Source organism: Choloepus didactylus, chromosome 24, assembly GCF_015220235.1.
Source record: "Choloepus didactylus isolate mChoDid1 chromosome 24, mChoDid1.pri, whole genome shotgun sequence".
NCBI lineage: Eukaryota > Metazoa > Chordata > Mammalia > Pilosa > Megalonychidae > Choloepus > Choloepus didactylus.
The window spans coordinates 550,504-572,435 of NC_051330.1; the positions used below are offsets into that span (position 1 = coordinate 550,504).

Sequence of the window (21,932 nt, forward strand, 5' to 3'; positions counted from 1 at the left end):
CCCTGCCTATATACGTTTCATACTTAAGTTACTAAAAATAATTTTGGAAACTGTCTTCAAGTAAACATCTTACAACATACAATTGCCATCAAAATCAAACTTGTCAGAATAATGCTAAATACTTAAAACACTTTAGTCAATGCATTTTTTAAAATAGTAATATTTTAACAAGAATTGATAGCACATATAGATACTACATTGTCCCTTTAAAAAAAAACAGTGATTCAATTTATTTTACAAAACAAATTTGGTTGCAATTGAAATTTAAAGTCATTCTTAGGCTGCTTTTTGCTGTTGTCCAATTTAGTTTGGAGAGTCAGCTCCGTGGCTTAAGATTGAGCCTCTGTGAGTTGCCTCTCCTGTAAAATGGATCTAGAACCAATACTTCTCCCCTCCACCGTACAGGAAAGCACTAACGCCAGTGTGACCCACCGCCCAACAAAACCCTGTCCAGTGAACCACCTTATTCTTCTACAATCTAAGTTGAAAACCCTCTTAAACTCAGGCAGAGAAGCAGAGTTCGCTAAGTGGCTGAGCTCCCAAGTCTTGTTGTGTGCACCATCACTTTTCCTGATGAGCTTTCTTTAAAAAATCGGCATCACTGGCTCTTTACGCCCCTGTGTGCACGATTTAGAGCTGATCAAGGAGGTGTTGTCGCTGGACGGGAGGATCCACGACCTGGCCCTGGAGCTGCACACGCAGCGGTCGCTCCTGGTGATGGGGCGCGGCTACAACTACGCCACGTGTCTGGAAGGAGCCCTGGTGAGTCCCCTCCGCCGGACGCCCCGCCAGTCCCCCCAGGCAGCAGGAGGCACGGAGGCCCCTGGATAAACCAGCAGGAAGGAGAGCAGCACCCTGGGGGTGGGGGGGAGAGCTCGTGGACCCCTCGGCCACTGGGGTGAGCTGCCATGTGGTTCTCGCTCTGGGGACGCGGAGTTGGGGGAGCACCTGCCTGCAGCGAGCCCCGGTCTCCTGGGGAGAAGGGCCCCCCTGGGCGACCCCCTCGAGGTGCAGACCTCACGGCCGTCTCCAGACCACATGGCAGTGACTGTCCACATTTTACCCAGGAGGAAACTAAGCCTCGGAAAGGTTAAGTGTCTTGCTTGAGGTCACCTCGAGGAAGTGATAGGTCTGAGATTCCGGGTGGCCTCAGGCCTTGCTTTTTTCCTGCTGGGGAGGATTTGGGAGGACCAGAATTGTGGGGATGGACCTGCAGACTTTCCCTGTTACCCCTCAACTCCAAAGAGGAGCTCAGTACCCTGCAGGACTGTGCTTCGGTGGTCCCACGTTTGTAAACTTGGCGGCAGGATGGCTCAACCCTGTGGCAGTAAAGATTCAAGCCAGTGCAAGAGAAAGCTGTCGGAGCAGGGTGGGGGCAGAGCCCCCCAGAAGCCTGGAACCCCGAGCTTGTCCTCTACTCACTAGACAGACGCTCGGCCAAGGAAAACCGGGGGCAGCGTTGCAGGCGAGGCCGCGCTTTGTACCGCGATGTCCAGCTTGACTTCTGTCTTGGGTTTCCTAGAGCTACTGTAAAAGTGCCACAGACCTGGTGGCTTAAAACAGACATTTGTTCACTCACACTTCTGGAAGCAAGAAGTCCGAAATCAAGGGGTTGGGGGACCGTGCTCCCTCTCGAGTCGCTAGGGAAGAATCTGTTCCCTGGCTCTGGTGGGTGACCGGTGATCCTTGGCAATCCTTGGTGATCTCCAGTGATCTCTGGTGATCCTTGGTGATCTCTGGCGATCCTTGGTGATCTGCGGCGATCCTTGGTGATCCTTGGTGATCTCTGGCGACCCTTGGTGATCCGTGGCGATCCTTGGTGATCTCTGGCGATCCTTGGTGATCTCTGGCCATCCTTGGTGATGTGTGGTGATCCTTGGTGATCTCTGGCGATCCTTGGTGATCCGTGGCGATCCTTGGTAATCCTTGGTGATCTCTGGCGATCCTTGGTGATCTGTGGTGATCCTTGGTGATCCCTGGCGATCCTTGGCTTGGGACGGACGGCATCACCCCACTCTCCACCTGTCTTCACGTGGTTGTCTTCGCCCTGGGTGTCTTGTCTCTGTGTTTGTTCTAAGGACGTCAATCATGTTGAATGAGCCCCCCGCCCACTCCTGTAGGACCTCATTTTAACTAATTCCATTTGCCACGACCCTATTGCCAAATAAGATCATATTCTGAGGTCTCGGGGCTTAGGACTTCAGCATGTCTTTTGGGGGGACGCAGTTCAGCCCGTAAAAGCGTCCCTCCTCTCCCCATGGGAGAAACGGCTGTCCCTCTCCCACCACCCCCGTTCCAAAGACTGTGCTTGTTGCGCGAGGGCCCCCAGAACCTCCCAAGGGTACTGCGTGTGGTTGGGGGTGCAAAACACGAGCGAGCCGCACCTCACTGAGCTTCAGCTTCCACGTCTGCAATGGAGATGTGCCTCCTGCCACGTGAAGGGGGAGCTCAGGCTGGGTCCCAGGGGTACGGGAGACGGGTCGGGTGCCCTCTCGGTCCTCTGACGGCCCCGCTGCCGTGGGAGGCTGAGTGTGCGAGTGGAGGATGCACGTTCAGCTGGGCCTGTGAGTTAGTCTTTGGTCCGGATTGGTGGCCCTCTGGGGTCACTTGGGGCCAGCGCTGCAGCTGTCTGTGGCTTCCAGGGGGAACCACACTCCTTACAGCATTTCCCTGACCCAAGTAAATAGTTCCAGGCGCGTTCGGAAATGTTGCCTTCAGCATGCTCCAGTTAAATGGAATGAACCTCACGGTAACTGAACATACATGGATCTATGCAGACATAGGATAAATTTCAAATAACAGCCTGTGTGTGTGTGTGTGTGTGTGTGTGTGTGTGTGTGTGTGTGTGTGTGCATGTGGACGCACAATAGCTGCCTGGTAAGTAAATCAAGCAACCCTTTGGAAAGTTAGCTGCCTAAAGTTGGGGGAACAGGTAGTCGAGTGACTGACGGATGGCCTGCCTAGACAGAATGCAATGCACTCCTAAATTTTCAGAGGGGAGGGGGGCGAGCACGAGCAGTGCCGACTTGTCCTCCAGTGGGGTTGGCCGTCGGTGGAGCTGAGGAGCGGCCGTGCCCGTGGACCGGCCCGGCCACGGAGGCTGCAGCCGAGCTCCTGTGCGTGCTCTGGACAGCAGCCTCTTCTCGGGTCCTGACCTTGCCATGTGCTTGCAGCCCTCTGCTCCCTGACTTCCAGAGGATTTCTCCCCCAGACCCCTCCCTGCCCTCCACCTGCTCTGCTCCAGCCCCTCCTTGGCCCCGTAGGACCATGCTCCCACCTCTTGTTTCCCCAGAAAATCAAGGAAATCACGTACATGCACTCCGAAGGCATTCTGGCTGGGGAGCTGAAGCACGGGCCCCTGGCGCTGATTGACAAGCAGATGCCGGTTATCATGGTCATCATGAAGGACCCTTGCTTTGCCAAATGCCAGAACGCTCTGCAGCAGGTCACAGCCCGCCAGGTGAGTGCTCCCAGCGGGCCGGCGGCTGCCCAGCTCTTGTCCTCTTCCACACTCGCCCAACTCACCCCCTCTCGGCCGATACCCTCTAGAGGTTGTCCTGCCAGTGAGCGGGTTTGACCACACGTCACCTCCTGGGCGCCTAGGGAGTCACAGCACACAGCTGAGGGACGGGCCAGTCCACAGCCACACCTGCAGGGGACGCTCGGTGAAGTTGTAACTCAGACTGCCCAGCAGGCACACTCTGCAAAGAGCCGAGTCTCCCACACGTGACCCTCCATCCTGGGAGGGCTCATGGAATTCCAGTAAGAGGAATCCAACAGCGTGCTCCAGCCCCGTGCCGGCCTCACCTGGTGACCAGACAGGCTGTGAAGCACAGTCGTTCACTCCTGGCTTGACGCCTTCCAGTGGCACCCCATGAAACCCCACGGTGACCCACAGGCCTCCAGCATCACCCATGCCTTCCGTCCTTCTGGCCTATTCCTGCGTCGGAGCCTCTGTGCCAGCCGACCCCTCGGGGCCTGGAATGTTCTTTCCACAAATCAGACAGCTGGCTCCATGTCCTTCAGGTCTCAGTGAACTTCCCAGACCTCACCACCTTCTCCTGATCACATTACCCTGCTTTATCGCTTCCATAGCCCTGACCGGAAATCCGTCTTTATTGATTGGTTTGCTCTTTTACGTTTTTGTTTTCCACCACGGAACCACAAGCCCCTTAGAGTGAGGGGTGGGTCCACCCTCCCTTTGCAAGGCTCACTGAAGCCTCTCAACAGACAGGTGGTGGGTGAACCCCACGGCCTGGGGCCACCTTACGGGGAAGGGGAGGAAACACCAGAACACGGCCAACGCTGATAAACTGACACCGCCAGTCACAGGCATCGCCTCACCCATAACTGCCGCAACTCCAAGAGGTGGTGAGGTCTGGGGAGTTTTGTCTACAGAGGAGACATCTGAACTGAGGCCTGAAGGACAGCAGAACCACGCTGGCGTCAGGAACGTGGCTGTCTATGAACGACTGCCTCTTCCGGAGATGGGCTCCATCTGTGACTGACTTCTCTGCCGTAGGGTCGCCCCATTATACTGTGCTCCAAGGACGACACCGAAAGTTCCAAGTTTGCGTATAAAACGATCGAGCTGCCCCCGACCGTGGACTGCCTCCAGGGCATCCTGAGTGTGATTCCCCTGCAGCTCCTCTCCTTCCACCTGGCTGTTCTCCGAGGATACGACGTACGTCCCCAAACTGCACCCACCGCAGCGCGGGAAACCCAGAGTTCCTCTGTGTTCTCTAAATACCTGTTTGGTGTAAATATTCATAGGAGAGATAATTTCATTTAAAACAAATTTCTTTTTTAAAGTAACATATACACACACCCCCCAAAGAAAAGTTGGAAACTACGAAATGTATAACAAAGACGGTATCATCAAACCATGACCTCATCACCCAGAGTCAATGTTGTCAGCAAATCTGATATTTTATTCCTGTCTCTTTCCTGTGCATGTGAATTTTGTTTGTTTTCGAGGTTATATCAAGGAGAACATTTTTTATCCTCCTTTTATTATTGTAAGTCTTTTCCCACGTCTCTAAAAAATTTGTTGTGACATTTAATCATTACAGAATAGTCTATCACATTTTTAAAATATGCATTCTCTTAATTGCTTAGCCATTTTTCTATTATTTATGCTGTTTCTAATTTTTTGTCTTCATAAATAACCCTGAAGTGAACATCTGTGTATATACGTCTTTGTCCCACATTTAAGATTTAGTCTAGGAAATGACTCAACACTTTAAGACTCCTAACATATATTGCCAAATTACGTTCCAGAAATGAACCAATTTATGATCTCACCTGACAGTAGCATACACAAGTTATTGTAAAAAGAAATGGTAGTTTTATTGCAATTTTATTTTGAGAAGCTCTTTTAAAATATATAACAACAGGAAGAATCGTATAGCAAACACTTGGTATTCGCATCACCCAGGATTGACATTTGCTAACATTTTGTTGTCTTTGTTTCATGTTTTGAAACATCTATATGAAATGAGTAGAACCCCACTTTATCAAACATCTCTTTAGTTCTCAACCCCACCCTAAAGTAGCAAGTCTCCTAGATTTAGTGTGTATCCTTCCAAGCAAAGCGAATTTTTAACAGCACACATTGAGCTAGCTGTTTCCATAAAGCATGAATCCTAGCGTTCTAATGGTGTTAACGCTGCATGGCACACATCAGGTTCACGATAAATGTCGAGTGAGTGAACTAAACATCACGCACTTAAGTGAAGCCCCCTGAGTAAGGAGTCTGCTTTGAAGACACACGTCTCCAAGTTGCCCATGGCTGGAGCTGATCAGGAACTTCTGTCTCCTGGTCTGCGAGTACTCCGATAAGAGGGTGTAAGACACGGCCGACATCTGCGGGGTTCTGAGCAGCTACTTCCTTTCCTTTTAGGTTGACTTCCCGAGAAATCTGGCCAAGTCCGTGACCGTGGAATGAGAAGCAGAGTGCAGACTGCCACGTCTCATCCGTACGATGGCGTGACGCCGAGCGGGAAGGAGTGGGGCCTGCGGCGGGTTCTGAGTGTGACGCACCAGTAGAGCTTGGCAGCTTCGACGTGCCTTGTACCCAAGTGCTTTTGCTTCCAGCGAGTCCTGTTTCTGTGTCCTGAGGTCACCAGAGGAGAAGGGAATCCTTCTTTGCATGGAGGGATCAGAGCAGACGTTCCCCTGCTGTGTAATAGATAACGGCTCTCTTCAGAGGAACTGTGAACCTTTTTTTTAAACCAACACTAGTTTTAAAAGACAAAATATTTATGACAATTGTATAGCTTTTTAAGTTATTTTTTTTAACGTGTGGCTTGCTGGAGCCGTGGTGATGCCCAGATCGTGTGTACCGGCTACCAGACGCCTGGAGGAGGGCACTCATCTCACATCTGAGCACCAGACTTTGACCTTCTGGACTCGCTTCTCCTTTCCCTTCCTCTCCAGGCTGTTCCTGAGTTCCAGCCTCTGACATCACCAAGTCTCTCCAGCCATCCTTCTGTGCCTCCTACTAAGTCCTATTGAAATCTCAGCTTCCTTCGATATTTTCTCCTCTTCTCTGGCCAAAGTCCCCCAGCTCGCCAACTTCTTCATCTGATCATGGCTCTTTTGAAGCCCAAGCAGCATTTTGCTCCCTGCCCCTGCCCACCGTAAAACAGCTTGAAATATTCCAGGTGAGAGAATAGTTTCAAATGGACTGCCTTGCTCTCTCCACTTAAAAGCATGCACAATCAAAGCACTATGCAATTTAAAGACAATAAAGACCAGAACGATTTTTTCGTCTCACGTGTTTGGATTTTGCTGGTCTCATTCTATCTGCATACTTGGATTTCTAGGGCTCCACAGGAGCTCGGCCATGTCTGGTGGGAGCAGCCCCATTTTTCAGTAACACTGGTCCTTGCCCACACACTGTGACCCGTGTGCTTTTAGCACAATAATGAGGACTGTTCTGCAGGGTACGGCAAAGTGCAGGTTATTCAGAACTCCCTGAATTCAGAACTCTGCTGAGCAAGCTACTGGAGGGGGTGGGCCATGGGGTCCTACTTGATATGGTTTCCCAAAACTTAACACCAGCATAGAGGAGTAAAAGTCTCAAACTTGTATTAAAAAAAAATACTAACCTGTTAAAATCACTGATTTTATTCCAAGCTGGAAAGGAGACAGTCAGAGGCAGAGCTCTTAAGGTCTGTTTGTACAGTCAGGATTTAGCTCTCTATATAAGACAGTAGGCTTGACAACTAATTGGTTTGTGTAGCTCTAATAGCTCACAAAACCTTTGTGGGGGATCTCCTGTGGGCTAGTCAGCAACTTTCCCACCCTCTTCTATGTTCTCTGTATCACGGGGGTGTTGGAAACTTGGGAATTATATTTGCAGGTTGAATTCCACCAGTGAGAAGCACTCAAAGGAGATTTAGAAAGAGAGTTAAGAGGCAGAAATTATTTATTGCTCTATTGGCAGAGGCAGAGGGAAACATGGCTTAAGCTGATGGTAGGCTCTGCTGTGGCCCTCGGGTGCTCCCCCAAACTCACCCGCCTCTGTGCTCCGGGCAGCAGTGCCCATCAGCAGAGATTCCCTGCAGCTCCTCCGAAATCCCAACGCTGGGAAGCTGGCAGGAACCCAGGAGCTATGGCAGCTTTTCCTGACCTCCCCTGCTCCAGCCCTGCACACAAATGAACAAGGTGTAAATCTTTGCTTGGAATTCCTAGTTGGTTTCTGTCTTCCTGACCAAACTACAACCAACAAAACTTCTGACATTAGGAGACTTTTTACCAATGAGCCAAAACATTTTTATGTTAACAAGAACCGGAAAAAATGCACTCCATCCCTACACTCAAGAGGTGATGGCCATCCCAACTTTGGGGCCCATCATTCCCTCACTTTTCTTCATCGTTCTACCACCCTCGAGTTATCTATCCCTAAACAACATCCTGCCTATTTTTGTGGGCAGCACCCAGCAGCTGCTTGAGGAGAGGGTGGCACCCCCACTGCTGGGTGGAGGCTCCAGGAGGATGAGAGTCTCCAAGTTGTTGTCTGACCTCTGCTTCTCGGGGAGTTGACAAGGCTTTTGGGGAAGTTGTCAGTGAGGTCTCTCCATTATTCTCTCTATATTCTCTTCCTGGAATTTCTAAGATATATATTGGAATATTTTATTTTATCTTTCATGTCATTTAACTACTTTTTCAAGTTTTCTATCTTTTTGCCTCTCTGGGGTGCAATTGGGTAATTTTTTTCAAAAGTATCTTCTAGTACACTAATTCTATCTTTAGCCGTGTCTAATATGCAGCTTAACCTCTTTGTTGAGATTATGTTAATTTCTACAACTATATTTCTTATTTCTATTTTTATTTCTTTTCCAAATAAGCCTGATCTTTCCTATCTTATAGTAGGCTGTCAGCCTCACTTCATTCTGGTTGGCAGCAGATATAAATATATAGTACCTGGGCATTTTCCTTACTCTTTTGTAAGCTCATTTCTGCATCTGAAAGCTGTTTCTTATATTCTGATTAGCATTTCCAGGTGTTTTGCACTGGTGGGTATATCAGAATATCTAGCCTGCCATGTTCCTGGAAATGAAAGTCTTCCTTTGCATCTTTATGTGATATGAATTAACCCTAAGCTACAGTAACCAGTTTAAAGAATAGCATGTAAGGAGATTGGGCTGCAGCCTATCATAACTTTCAGTTTAAGCCCCAAACAAGAAAGCTGCAAACCAGGCCTAGCAGTATGTAAAAATTCCTTCCCATGGCCATCTCATTTCCCACTCAACTCTATCTTGGGCCCTTGGCCTTTCATGTCTCAGTCCATGCCACTCTCCTGGCTCACCTGCCTGTTCTTTGCTGATTTTCCCCTAATTGCTGCTGACAGTTCTATATTCTAGGGATCCAAATGGTGTGGCCCAGGGAACACAGCATGGGCCTCACACGTTTTCCCTGACCCACACCATTTTCTTAAATGTTTCAAATGAGTTCTCAGTATTTAAAAACCAAGAAATTTCACACAACTGATTTCCAGCCCTTAGTGAAAAATCCAGCACCGTGGGGCAGGGTGGTGGTTTACATTCCCACATTGCGATGATCACTGGTGGCTCTTGGTCTCCCCACACCAGGTGGTCTCCAAGCCCTGGTGGCCATGCGGAGCACGGAGAGTGTTTTTGTACGGCTGTAGGGTATCTGATCACTACAGTCCTACTGTTGGTTTCCTGGCACTGCCAATGGAACCACCACCCTCGAGGCCCCATCTCAGGGTCTGTCCTTGTAGGGATATGCCAGGCGGAGGGCAAGAGCCATGCTAATCTGCTCGCGGTGATTCAGTCACACTGGCCAGTGACCTCCCCATGTGGGAGGTGTACCCCCGGGTCCTCCAAAGTGCATCAACAGAAATCCAAACACCCCCTCTTACCTTGTTCCCAGGACCTCCCTTTGGGTGGCCCCTCCTGCCCCTCGGTGGTCCCCAGTGCAGAGTAACTTGAAACACAGGATCATCTCCCCATCTCAAAATCCTTAATTGAACCACATCTGCAAAGTCCCTTTTGCCATGTTAGGTAATATATTCACAGGTTTTGGGGACTGGGATGTGGACATTTTTGGGGGGCCATTATTCAGCCCACCACACCTCCCTCTTCCAGCTCCCTCACCATGCTTCCTGGCCTACTTGGCCCACTTCCCAAGTAGACTCCTTGTTCCTAAATCCTTGTTGCAGGATGTTTCTGCAGGAACCCAAAATGCAACCCTGAACTGCCAGCTCTTCCCTGAATGCACCTGTGTTTCCCAGCCTCTGGGCTACAGGTAGACGCTGATAGGTCTGCCATCTTGGTAAGAACACCCAATTTCCCAGCAAGGCAATCTCAGTTCTTGGCTCCTGGGTGGACATGTGATGGGAGCTGTCTAACCTGCTGGCAGCCATGTGGACCTCCAGGGTAGTGATCCATCCTGCCAAAATTTGATGCCAGCCCTGAAGAGAGGGGCACCAAGAGACGGAAAGAGAGGCTGATTTCCTCATCCAATTCCCTGGATCCAGCTGTAACTGAAGTCCACTGCAGCCTGGACTTTCCAATGCATGAGCCAATAAAATCTCTTTTTCCTAAAGTCTTTTTGAGTTGGATTCCTGACCCTGGCAACAATATAGAAAATGGAGCCTGGGAAGAGAATGTTACAAGCAGGAGACCCCACGCTGCGGCACTGGCATAGTCAGAGTGAGTTGGGGCACAGAGGAGTCCCTGCCCCACTGGGGAGTTGGCAGTTCCTATAGGAAAGCAAATGCCTGAAGTTTCCAAGACCAGGCCACACGCCCAGTCCAAAGATTCCAGCAACTCAATGCAAAATGTCTCATCTTTGGTGGGAACTGGCTCTTTCAGGTAAGGCACTATGAGCAGAGCAAGTTTCTGCCAGCAGCCGAGCCAGGACGCCAAGAGGAAAGATCTCCAGCTTTGCCCAGAGAAAGTCCCTTCCCTGTGCCCAACAATCCAAGGCAGCTAAGAGCAAGTTAACCTGGAGCTTCATGGAATTGGAAAAGCCAATTTTTCTGCCCCCAAAGCTGAAAGTGGTGCGAGCAAAACCTAGGAGGCTAGAAATAGGAGGAACCGTACGATAAAGACCAGAGAGAAAACTGAGCTCCTACCACCCCTGGTACCTCCTGTCGAACCCCCAAGGTAAGGAACTACCCCCACCCAGACGCAACCCAGGGGCAAGGAACAGATCAGCAATGACCTGGTACCGTCCAAGGCAAAGACCAAGGTGGAGCCATTGAGTAGGGGCTGGGGGATATGGCAGACCCAGCCCCGCTGTTTGGAGACAGAATCCTCCCTCCTACACTCCCTCCCCCAGCTGCCCACCCCCCATACAAGCTGAAGACCAGAACTCAATGAGATTTCTCTCTCTGGGTTCTTAGCCATGGTGATGAGCAAAATAAAGTCATCCAACCTTCTGCCAAGCTCCTAAGGCTTTGGAGAAACCGCAGGCCTTGCAAGCAAAGCGTCAAGATTACCTGAGGACGCCCCCACACCTCAGAGCCCTCACCAAGAGGAGGAGCCCCCACCCCACCCCACGCTGCGGTCTAGATGGCCCTGGAGAATGGCGGGCTGGGGCCCTCCCCAGTGGCAGCCCTCTGCAGTGGACAGTACCAGGGCATTCACAGACCGTCTCTAACCTCCGTTCCTGCTCCTCCCTCCTCCCAGACCCTGCTAACCTCAAATCCACTTTCCGTCTCCATGAATTTGTTATTTCTAGAAATCATACAGTATTTGTCCTTATGTGCTGTTTTAGTTTCCCAGCTGCTAAAACAAATACCACATAATGGGTTGGTTTAACCACAGGAATTTACTGGCTCACGGTTTCAGAGGCTGGCAGCCGGCTGCCCCCCGGGGTCAGCACCTTCCGGCTGTCCGGCCGTCTTTGGGGTTCCTTGGCTCTTCCGTCACGTGACAACGCACATGGCGGTGTCTCCTCCGTTCTCCGGTTCCGTTGACTTCACATTCTGGCTGCTCCCCGTGGCTTCTCTCCGTCGGATTTTCACTCTGCTTAGAAAGTCTCCATCAATCCAGATTACAGGCCAACCTGACTCACTTGGTCACACCTCACCTGAAGTCACATCTGCAAGAGATGGTATTTCCAGTGGGTCCACACCCACCTGAACGCAGACCATGTCCAAACTGGGATGCACGGTTCAATCTACCACAGTTTCCCCTGTGGACCCCCAAAAGACATTTCTTCCCATATGCAAAATTCATTCCATCACAACCTCCCCAAAGCCGCTCAGTAACAAGGCTAAGTACAAGGTCTCGTCAGAATCGGCTGTGGGTGTGATCCATCCTTAAGCCCAGTTCCCCTCCCTCCACGGCCCTGTGGAACCCAGAGCACAAGTTACTGTCTCCAATATACAAAGGGGGACAGGCATGGGATAAACATTCCCACTCCAGAAGGAAGAAAACGGAAGGAAAGCAGGGGTCACACGTCCCAAACGAGTGTGGAACCCAGCAGGGCAAACTCCATTGGCTTTCAAGGATTGCAGCAATTTCCCCTATTCTGGAGATGGTCCTTTCACTTTCTGGGTAAATGCCCTTTGATGGGCATGTGTCCTACTGGCTGGAGCAGGGTCATCGGTCCGTCCCTGAACCAACCACCGAGGAGCTGGGGCACACGGACTGAGAACTGGGGGGTTCTCCAAAGTCCTCGCCACCACTGACCTGACTGCTTTTTCCAGAACGTCCTACAGACAGAGTCATAGAGGATAGCATTTTTTGTGGCTGGTTTCCTTCACTTAACATAAGGCTTTGGACACCCAGGAACGAAGCTGGGTGGCAAACACAGCCACAACCGCCAGGCCGAGGCTCGGGGGAGCCGGGGGAGCCAGGGGAGCTGGGGAGCCAGAGGCCTTCAGGCTGATCCGGGTCTGCCTGGTCCCACCCAACACCCCCACCTGCCTTTATCCGCCCTTTCTCCTGCCATGTCCTCACGGGACCCTGACCGTCCAGCCCAGTTGACCAGCATCAGGGTGGAAGCCCTGTCCAGTGGGGCCTTCTGGGGGTTGCAAACTGGATTTGGGAAAGAGGGGCAGCCCCCTTGGTGGTGGAGGAGCAGAGTGTGACCTGGGGAGGAAGGCAGCCTGCAGTGAGGGAGGATGAGGCTGACGTGCAGCGAAGGGACACCACAGAGCGGGTGCTGTTCCTGAGGCTCCCCCTGCCCACCCCCCATGTGACACGATCCCGGGAACCCACCTCCAATAAACGCCACCCCCTGTCCAAGTGCAAGCTGGCTCTCCATAACACCAGTTAAACTGTCCTCACGCCCCCTGGCCCATCTCTGGTCTGATGAGGGTTTGGGGGAAAGGAGGAAGTGGGGCTGGGGAGGTGGGGAGGGGCCGTGGGAGACTCGTGCTCCCTGCGTGCAGCCTGCACCCGGCAGCCCTTCTCCCGGAGTCCTCACCGCATCCCCGTCAGGCTGGGATCATCTGCTCCACCTGCTTCCTACAGAGCTGAGCCCAGAGAAGGGACTCCCCGGTCTGGAGGAGCACAGCAGGTAAGCAGAGAGCCGGATGAGGGCCCCGGGCAGTCCTGGGCGGACGAGGTGGCGGCCAGGGACCAGCCACCCCGTCCCCCACCCCCAGCCAGGGAGTGGAGGCCCAGCTCCTCCCGCCCCGCCGCGCTCTCCTCCGCCTCCCCCCACCACACCCCACTGTGCCCCCTTCTCCTTGGCGGAGGCCGGCGCGGATGCGGCGGGCAGTGTCTGCCAGGGTGGTGTCGGGGGTGGCCCGAGCTCGGGGTCACGGCCGGGGAACGGGGAGGCAGCGAGAGGCCGCAGGGCTGGTGGTGACCCGTGACAGGTACAAAACGAAGAGTGAGCCCTGAAGTAGACTAGGGCTTGCGTGAACAACAATGTGTCAATGTTGCTTCCTCAGCCGTGACAACTACACCGCACCAACCAAGACGCTGATAATCAGAGAAACTGCGGGGCAGGCAGGGGAGGGGTACATGGGAATTCTCCATATGAGGGCTCAATTTTCTGCAAACCTAAAACTGCCCTAAAAAACTAAAGTCTACCAATTAAAAACAAAAAGGCCCCTTTTGGGTGCACAATTCTATGAGTTTTGACAAATACATAGTTATACAGCCACCACCATAATCAAACTATGGAATAAATGCATCATCCTAAAAAAGTTCTTTTCTGTCCCTTAGCAGTTAATCCCTTCCTCTTTCTCTTGACCTCTGGGCACCACTGATCTGACTTTGCTTTTTCCAGAATGTCCTACAAACAGAGTGATAGAGGACAGCATTTTTTGTGGCTGGTTTCCGTTACTTAGAATAATGCTTTTGGGACTCATGCATGTTGCAGGGTTGCTGCTCCTTCCTAAGCAGGCTGCTTTTTATTGGTGAGTAGTAGTCTGTTCTTGGGATATACCTGTTTGCTTATCCTCTAGACATATGGGTTGTTCCCAGCTTTTTTTTTTTTTAATTAAATTCAGTTTTATTGAAATACATTCGCACACCAATCATCCATGATATACAATCCACTGTCCACAGTATGATAACATAGTTATGCTTTCATCACCACAATCTATCTCTGAACATTTTCCTTACATCAGAAAGAACCAGAACAAGAATAAAAAATCAAAGTGGATAAAGAACACCCAAATCATCCCCCCATCCCACCCCATTTGTCCTTTAGTTTTTATCCCCCTTCCTCCACTCATCCATACACTAGATAAAGGGGGTGTGATCCACAAGGTCTTCACAATCACACTGTCACCCCTTGTAATCTACATTATTATATAATTGTCTTCAGGAGTCCAGACTGCTGGGTTGGAGTTTGGTAGTTTCAGGTATTTACTTCTAGCTATTCCAATACATTAAAACCTAAGAGGTGTTATCTATATAGTGCATAAGAATGTCCACCAGACTGACCTCTCGACTCCATTTGAAATCTCTCAGCCACTGAAACTATTTTGTCTCATTTTGCATCCCCCTTTTGGTCAAGAAGATACTCTCAGTCCCACGATGCCGGGTCCACATTCATCCCCGGAAGTCATATTCTGCGTTGCCAGGGAGATTTACAACCCTGGGAGTCGGGTCCCACGTAGGGGGGATGTTTCCAGCTTTTAAACTGTTAGGAATAAAGCTGCTATATTTGCGTACAGCTCTTCCATGTGGACATATTTTTATTTCTCTTGGATAAATACCTAGGAATGGGATGGCTGGGTCGTGGGGTGGGCATGTGCTTAACTTTAAAATAAACTACCCAATGGTTTCCAAAGTGCCTGTACCATTTTGCATCCCCATCAGCAGGAAATGAGAGCTCCAATCGTTACAGAGCCACACCAGTTGGGTATTGTGCATTTTTTTTTAAATTTTAACCATACTAAGAGGTGTTAGTGGCATCTCACTGTGGTTTTAGTTCACATTTCCCTAAAGACTTGAGCCAGTTTTAAAGTCAGTTCCTTCCTCTGGACACCTGCCACTCTGGCCCCAGGGCAGGCCTCCTTCTTTCTCAGGGCAGCCTCTGCAATTAGCCCCCTAACTGGTCTAACAACCCTAAGTTCCTGAACCCCTCCCCCCAAACCTCCTGCACTGCAGTGATTTTCCCAAAACAAACATCCAGTTACATTTCTCACTTCCTTGTTTAACACACCTCAACTGCTGCCCTCTCCCTCGCAGTGGGGCTCCCAGCCCGTGATGCCACAGGGCCAGCAGGTGACACAGCCAGGGCAGGGAAAGAGGGAGAAGTGGCGGCTGCAGTAAACTGAGATCCTGCCTCAAGGGGTTGGGGCCAGTGGTTCCCACGGAGGACTGCGAGCCCCATGCTGCCAGATCTTCCAAGTATTCAAGAGAAGCCTGCTGTAGAAGTGTTCCCAAGCAAAATCCGCCAACTTTTAAATGTTAGCAGCTAAGTCAACTGAAAAACAAAACAACACAAAAAAACCTCTCTGGGCCAAACAAGAGATTATCCCTGGGCTAAAGCCAGCCAGGGGACTGCCAGTCAGCAGGGCCGGTCCGCCTCAAGGGTCCCCCTATTTCTCCAGGCCCCCCAGTCATGTGCTGCATCTCCAGGAAGACCAGGGTACTCGGGGTTCCCTGACCACAGCACATGGGTCCTGCCTTCTAACCTCAGGCCCAGCAACAGCCCCAGCAACAGCTCTGCTGGCTCTCCAGCCCCACATGTGGTTTCCCTCCCCATCTGGCAGGAGGATCAGTTCCCATCACACTTGTCTGCCCTGCCTGGGACCCTGTGCACTGCCCAAGGCAGGGACCAGCCCCCACCCCCAGCCCGTCACCCTGACCCTGTCTGCAAATGCTCACTGCATGTCACAAACCAGGAAAAAAGCAGTATCTTTGGAACAGACTCCTTACAGGAAAACTTGCTGTGAAATATTTATGTGTGTGTGTGTGTGTGTGTGCTATGCACAGTGATCTCTGGTTGCTCCCTTGGCATGGAGTAAAGGGTGCGTTTTAAAGGTGGGTGCTGCAAAATCAGGCCTGGGAACGAGCGTCTCCTTCCTGAGAAAAGCCCATGCATGTTCCCCCACGGAGCCCCAGCTCCGACAGCCAGACTTTCTCAGTTTCCTTGTTTTGTCGTGTAACACACCTGAGGCCAGCAGCAGGGAAGGCTGAAGCCCCCAGGTGCGCCCTTCATTGTTGGCCTCAGGAAAGCAGGGGTGAGGCACCCCTCTGGTGGCCAAGGTGGGGGGGAAGCCTAAGGGGGACACTTTAGCTGGATCCCTCCGGGTGTACCGCCCCTCCTGAGGCCCTGAGACCTGGAGCCACCCGCCTCCCCCTGCCCCCCGATGCCTGGGTCACGGCCTTGCCGCCCTCTCCAAGTTCTGGGGTACCCTCCCTGTCCCTCAGCCGCCCCTCCCCGCCCTCACCAGTGAGGGGCCCTGCTCCTCCCCCACTTGGGCCCCACCTCTGGCCACTCCAGGGACCCTGGCGTCCGGGCTGCTCTTCCTCCGGGGTCCCCATTTGCCCGCCGCCGTTGCCTACCTGCCTGTCCCAAAAATCCGACCCCCACCTCCCCCCAGTTCACTGACCTCGGAGCCCCTACAGGTGTCCGAGCTCCGGGCCTCACCCGCCGCTCCGCTGACGCCGCCACTGCAGCGACCCCGGCACCCGCGGTTCTCCCCCCGGGACGAGTCCTTGGCCTACAAGCGCGGGGGCGCCGCGGGCTGCGGGAGAAGCCGGGACCCAGGCCCCGCGCCCCCTTCCCCTCCGCGGCAGCCCGGCCTCCCTCCGGGCCCGGGGAGGGGTCCCCGGCTCGCCTCCCTCCTACCCCTTCCCACTGGCCTCCGCCCGCTGCCCCTCGCCGCCCCCAGCCCGACCCTCCGCCGTCTCCGCGGCCCCGGGCGCAGGGAGCAGCCGGCGGCGCGTGTGCGCGCTCCCGGGAGGGCAGTACCCCCGCAGGCGCCGAGACCCCGGGCGCCGGGCGGGAGAACCCAGGCGCCGGGCCGGAGACCCCGGGCGCCGAGCGGGAGACCCCTGGAGCCGACCCCGAGACCCCAGGCGCCGAGCGGGAGAACCCAGGCGCCGGGCCGGAGACCCCGGACGCCGGCCCGAGACCCCAGGCGCTGGGCGGGAGAACCCAGGCGCCGGGCCGGAGACCCCGGGCGCCGACCCCGAGACCCCGGGCGCCGAGCGGGAGACCCCTGGAGCCAACCCCGAGACCCCAGGCGCCGAGCGGGAGAACCCAGGCGCCGGGCCGGAGACCCCGGGCGCCGACCCCGAGACCCCGGGCGCCGGGCGGGAGACCCCAGGGGCCGGGCCGGAGACCCCGGGCGCCGACCCCGAGACCCCGGGCACCGCCCCGAGACCCCGGGCGCCGGGCGGGAGACCCCTGACGCCAACCCCGAGACGCCCACCCCGAGACGCCCGGCGCCCGTCCGCCCCCGGCCCCGCCCCCCGGCGCGATTGGCCGGGCCCGCGGGCTCCCGGCGCGCTGATTGGGCGGCCGGCGTGTCAGTCGGGCGCGGCGCCGCGGCGGCGGGGGAGGCGGGCGCGGGACCGGAAGGGGCGACGCGCCCCGCGCCCCTCACTCCCTCTGCGGCGGGGCGGCGGCCGGCCGGGGCCCGGAGCCGCGGAGCCGCGAGCAGCAGCGCGCACAGCCCCTCCGCCCGCGCCGCGGGAGCCGAGGTGAGCGGCGGCGGCCTGCGGGGCTGCGGGGCCGGGGCCCGGGCGCCCTCCCCGCCGTCCCTGCGCCCGGGGCCGCCGCGCCCCCTCTCCCGCCGGCCGTCGGCAGCGCGGCGCTGCGGGCTCCCCTCTGGCCCGGCCCCGGCTGGACCTGCCCGGGGCTGGGGTGGGGGGTGCAGGTGCCGCCCCTCCCCGACCGGGGGGCACGCCGCTGCGCAGCCTCGGGGCGCTCGGGAGCCGGGGTCTGGGCCTCGCTGTTCCCGGTTTTCCCTCGAGAAAGGCGGGGCTGCCTGCTCCCCTGGACGGGTCGTCAGGCGCCGCGGCCGCGTGGACGCTCCTCGGCGGGCCTCTGGGCGGGAGCTGCCTGGCCGCGTGTGTGCAGGGCCCCCGAACCCCGGCCCCCGGGGCCCTGTCATCGCAGGCGCGGAGCCCGGCGCCCCCGAGCGGGCCCTGCCCCTCTCCTGCGCCCCCCACCCGGCAGGAGGGCCGGCCCGCTCACCCCGGGGCCTGGGCGCTCGCTGGCTCCTGTGTTTGGCGCTTCTTCCAGATCCTTGCCCAGCTGGCTCCTTCTCAGCGTCGTGTCCCCGGCCAGCACGGCCTTCTTTGACCACTCTCTTACCTCCCTTAGTCATTCTGCCTCCTGGCTTTAACTTTCTTCCTGGTTTGCTCTGGTTTGAAACTTCTATTTATTTGCCTGCTTATTTTCTGTTTGCCGCACTAGGATGTGAGCACTGTGAAAACAGGTAGTTGTCTGATTTGTTCACTGCTGTGTTCTCAGTGCTTAGAAAGTGCACAGTAAGTGCTCAGTCTTACTGGTTGAATGAATGAATGAATGAATGATCGGTCTAAGGAATGACCCTGCCTGGACGTTGCCTCTGGTTCGTCTGCTCATTTAGTGACTTGTGGCTGACTTGTGAAACTTGTAAGCAGATGGAAGCGTGTTCTCATTTCGGGAGACACTGTAATGCCCTTGACCTCTTTATTTGGTAACTGTTGGAACAGGCTGTCAATAGAAAAGCTCACAAATTTACATCCTCGCTTCAGCTTCCTTTGACACATTCAGGAGGCGTGCCCTGAGCTCTGCATTATCTAGGCCAGGCTTTGTGCTGGGCGCTGGGGACACAAAGGAGATGGTGACAGGGGTCCCTTCCCCCTGAGAGTCTGGGAACCCCGTAAGGAAGGCAGACACGCAGCAGCCAGTTCCAGAACGCTATGAGGACTGCATCGAGGAGGGGCTGTGCCCTGGTAGCATGGAGGAGGCGATGGGTGGGGATACAGTGGGCTCTGGCCGGGCAATGAGCAGTTTGCCAGGCAGAGAGAGGCCCAGATGCATGGGAAGGACATGGGCCTGGCGAGCAGTTTGGGAATCAGCCCACGGGGCCAGATGCAGGAGAGCAGGGAGTGCTGGAGATCCTGGAGAACCAGAATCCCACCCACTGACTTGAAGCAGAACCCCAGGTTTTTATGCTCAGTCTCCTTGTTTTTAAATATTGATAATAATTAATTTTAAAATAATTGTTTTCATGCTATGAGCCAAGCAGAGCAAACCTCATTCAGCCTCATTGCAGGAGTTACAGTCTCCAGGGCCTGCTGTGTAGGGGAACGCTGTGATGAGCTGGAAGGGTGGTCTGAGGCCCGGGGAGTTGGGGCCTGGGTACCCTGCCAAGGCCCAGGTGCTCTCAGTCAGTTGTCACAGGAGCCCTGTGAGCAGCGGCAGGAAATCCATCTTTACAGGGGAAGAAACAGGCCTGACGACTTGTAAGCAGTCTGCTTCATACCAAGCAGCTGGTAACTGAAATCTGAACCCAGGTCTTCTCCCAGATCCAGTGTTCTTTCTGGGGTTCCTTAGCTCTCAGTACTGTCTTTTGGCTTTTAATTTGTTGCAAATGACCCTTTCCTCTTTTTAACCCTTTTTTTTCTCCCTGCATAAGGATCCTGAGGGGTTAAAAAGAATCCAATTTTGGCACAGTCTTCTCTAGAGAGCTTTGATATTCCTGACAATTGAGTTCTCAGAATGCCATGACTTTAAATAATTTATTCAGTCCCCTAAATGTTAGAGGGTACACTTGAGTTTCATGTTTGTCTCTTTAAAATAAAATGTTCTTAATTTTCTGGATGAAGAAAAATTCCAGACAAAGCAGTGGGTAGTGAGTAAATACATTCCCATTTTCATGATGCATAGGGTGAAAAAGAAACTGTGTTTTTTGCCTTAATACTATTGATTTGGTGGTAGAGCAGCTATTTTTTGGTCTAAATATGTAGCTGTACTTCACACCTCCTTAAGAAGGTGTCATTTATACATAATTTTCCTGAAGAATAACTAAATTGGTAGTTGGCCGTTTGTGATCATGTGAACTAGTTTCTCTGTCAGAGTCTTTTATTTTAACTGTTTCTTAAGGAGACTTTCGAGCACAGACAAAAATAAATAGAATAGTGTCTGCCTTCTACAGTGATCAACTCCTGGCCAATCTTGTTTTGTCTCTCACCTTATCCACTTACACCCTCCCCCTCACCAATATATTTAAGCAAGTCATTTCATCCATGGATTTTTCAGTATGTTGTCTCTTAAGAGATAAGGACTCTTTTTAACTTGAAAAAGCAGTAATTCCCTAAACCGTCAAATAACCAGTCAGTCTTCAAATTTCCAGTTATTCCATGAATCTTATAGTTTATTTCACAGTGTGTTTATTTGAATCAGGATGAAGCTAACGTCTCCACATATTTTCATTGTCTGATGTCTTTCAGTGTCTTTTAATCTGTAGATTCCCTCTCCATTTTTTCCCCTTGTAGCTTATTTGTTACAGTTTATTTGTGGGAGAACTTTGTTGTCCTGTAGTGTTTTCATAGTTGGGATTTTACTGATTACATCTCTGCAGTGTAATTTAATTTCTTCTCTGTATTTCCTGAAAATTAGTAGTTGTGTGTAGACGAGGCCTGGTGAGATTCCGGGTGAATTTTTCAGGTGCGACCCCGTCCGGGTTGGTGATGTGCCCTTCCGACGTGAGGCCCCTACCTGTCTCGCTCCGTGAGGTCACAGCTGCTGAATCCGTTGAATCATTAGGAGGGCGGCCTATTCCCTAGGCAAGTTTGTATATCTCTTACCCAACAGGAACTCATGTTTTAAAACAACTGTGGATTTTCCAGAGTTCACACTGGCCTTTGAATTGCCAGTTAAAAAACTTTTAAGAGTTGCCTCAAATCCTCTTTGGAAGTGGTTGGGGCATAAATGAATAGATACAAAAATGAGCGAGAGTAGCCACCGTATTAACATAGGAGTGTCTCATAGCTAAGGAAGTTTATTAAACAGTTGAGTATGAGATTCAGCAGTTTGATTTTATTTAATTTCATTAGTTTTTCTTCCTCTTTAATATTCCCTTCATTTTTTTTTCCCCTGCCACTTAATTTTATCCTAGTGTTTTTCTTAAACAAAGACTACATATTCTGATATCTCAGGAATTGTAAAAATAGGTTCTAACAATACATGGATTAGAAATGAGATTGGTTCTTTTGTTAATATGAGGCATTAATAGTAGTTCCCTTTATATTAAATAGGTTCTCACCTGTTAGGAAGTTAAAATTTGAGGTATTTTTATAACTGAATTATTTTGCTGTTAAGAACACAAGCATTGTGGAAACCACTTGTTTAGGTTGGCTAAAGCTGCCAGAATGCAATATACCGGAAATGGGTTGGCTTTTACAAAGGAGGTTTGTTAGCTTACAGTTTAACAATTCTAAGGCCCTGAAAATGTCCCAATTAAGGCATCGACAATAAGATACCTTCTCTGAGGAAAGGCTGCGCATGCCGGGCTCCTCTGTCCCACGGGAAGGCACAGGGCCGGAGTCTACTGGTCCTTCTCTCCAGGTTTTGTGCTTTCAGGCTCTGGCTTCAGTGGCTCTCTCGGCTTCTGTGGGAGTTTTTTTGTTTGTTTGTTTGTTTGTTTGTTTGTTTGATCTCTTAGCTCTCTTGGGTTTTCTGCCTTTTATCCTCTTATAAAAGACCCCAGTAAAGGATTAAGACCCACTTTGAATGGGTTGGGTCACATCTCCATAGAAAGAACCTAATCAAAAGGTCCCCCCACACTAGGTCTGCACCCTCAGGAATGGATGAAAAGAACACGGCCTTTTCTGGATACATAACAGCTCCGAACCACACCACCTTTTGGGGGTATGCCAAAAGTTTGTCTTTCCATAGGCCAGGTTAGGAAAAATGGAGATTTGGTTTAAAAGTATATTTTTTATCCTTGCCTATCCCCAATGGTGCTAATGAGAAAGAATAATTGCTTTTAAAATAACTTCTATTCCTAAGAAGAGCATATATTTCTACAGACCCGT

The 21,932-nt window shown here is 52.4% G+C and overlaps 3 protein-coding genes and 1 long non-coding RNA gene across 11 annotated transcripts in view; 3 read left to right on the plus strand and 1 right to left on the minus strand.

The window, feature by feature from the left end:
- Window positions 1-6,777, plus strand: part of GFPT2 (glutamine-fructose-6-phosphate transaminase 2) — a 51,802-nt gene extending 45,025 nt beyond the window's left edge. The window contains exons 16-19 of one of the 2 annotated variants that reach the window (XM_037817548.1): window positions 635-762; window positions 3,293-3,460; window positions 4,523-4,684; window positions 5,903-6,777. In XM_037817548.1, the coding sequence (XP_037673476.1) occupies window positions 635-762; window positions 3,293-3,460; window positions 4,523-4,684; window positions 5,903-5,947 (503 nt within the window). In that variant the 3' untranslated portion in view covers window positions 5,948-6,777. The remainder of the gene's footprint in view (window positions 1-634; window positions 763-3,292; window positions 3,461-4,522; window positions 4,685-5,902) is intronic. The other variant, XM_037817549.1, reaches the window with a different exon arrangement.
- LOC119519833 lies at window positions 3,907-11,865 on the minus strand. Of its 2 annotated transcripts, XR_005214087.1 has the most exons (4): window positions 11,362-11,865; window positions 9,882-9,943; window positions 7,522-7,652; window positions 3,907-4,750 (listed from the first exon to the last, which is right to left on the minus strand). It is a non-coding gene; the product is annotated as an uncharacterized LOC119519833 (long non-coding RNA). The 2 variants fall into 2 exon arrangements; XR_005214086.1 differs by lacking the exon at window positions 11,362-11,865 and having other exon boundaries at window positions 9,882-10,020.
- Window positions 11,866-15,990: 4,125 nt separating this feature from the next.
- LOC119519706 (collagen alpha-1(I) chain-like) lies at window positions 15,991-18,207 on the plus strand. Its single transcript, XM_037817458.1, has 3 exons — window positions 15,991-16,100; window positions 16,349-18,077; window positions 18,148-18,207. The coding sequence occupies exons 1-3, from the start codon at window positions 15,991-15,993 to the stop codon at window positions 18,205-18,207; spliced, it is 1,899 nt and encodes a 632-aa protein (XP_037673386.1).
- MAPK9 (mitogen-activated protein kinase 9) overlaps window positions 17,476-21,932 on the plus strand; it is a 56,401-nt gene continuing 51,944 nt past the window's right edge. For all 6 annotated transcript variants that reach the window (XR_005214084.1, XR_005214085.1, XM_037817551.1 and 3 more), the window contains exon 1: window positions 17,476-17,603. The gene's annotated coding sequence lies outside the window, so the exon portion shown is untranslated. The remainder of the gene's footprint in view (window positions 17,604-21,932) is intronic.

Bases quoted from the DNA above. Each gene is read 5' to 3' on its own strand.
- LOC119519706 (XM_037817458.1), top strand. From the start codon at position 15,991: ATGCATGTTCCCCCACGGAGCCCCAGCTCCGACAGCCAGACTTTCTCA. The intron at 16,101-16,348 runs GTGCGCCCTTCA...CGCCCTCACCAG, and splicing joins GGGAAGGCTGAAGCCCCCAG to TGAGGGGCCCTGCTCCTCCC. The intron at 18,078-18,147 runs GCAGGAGGGCCG...CGCTTCTTCCAG, and splicing joins TCTCCTGCGCCCCCCACCCG to ATCCTTGCCCAGCTGGCTCC.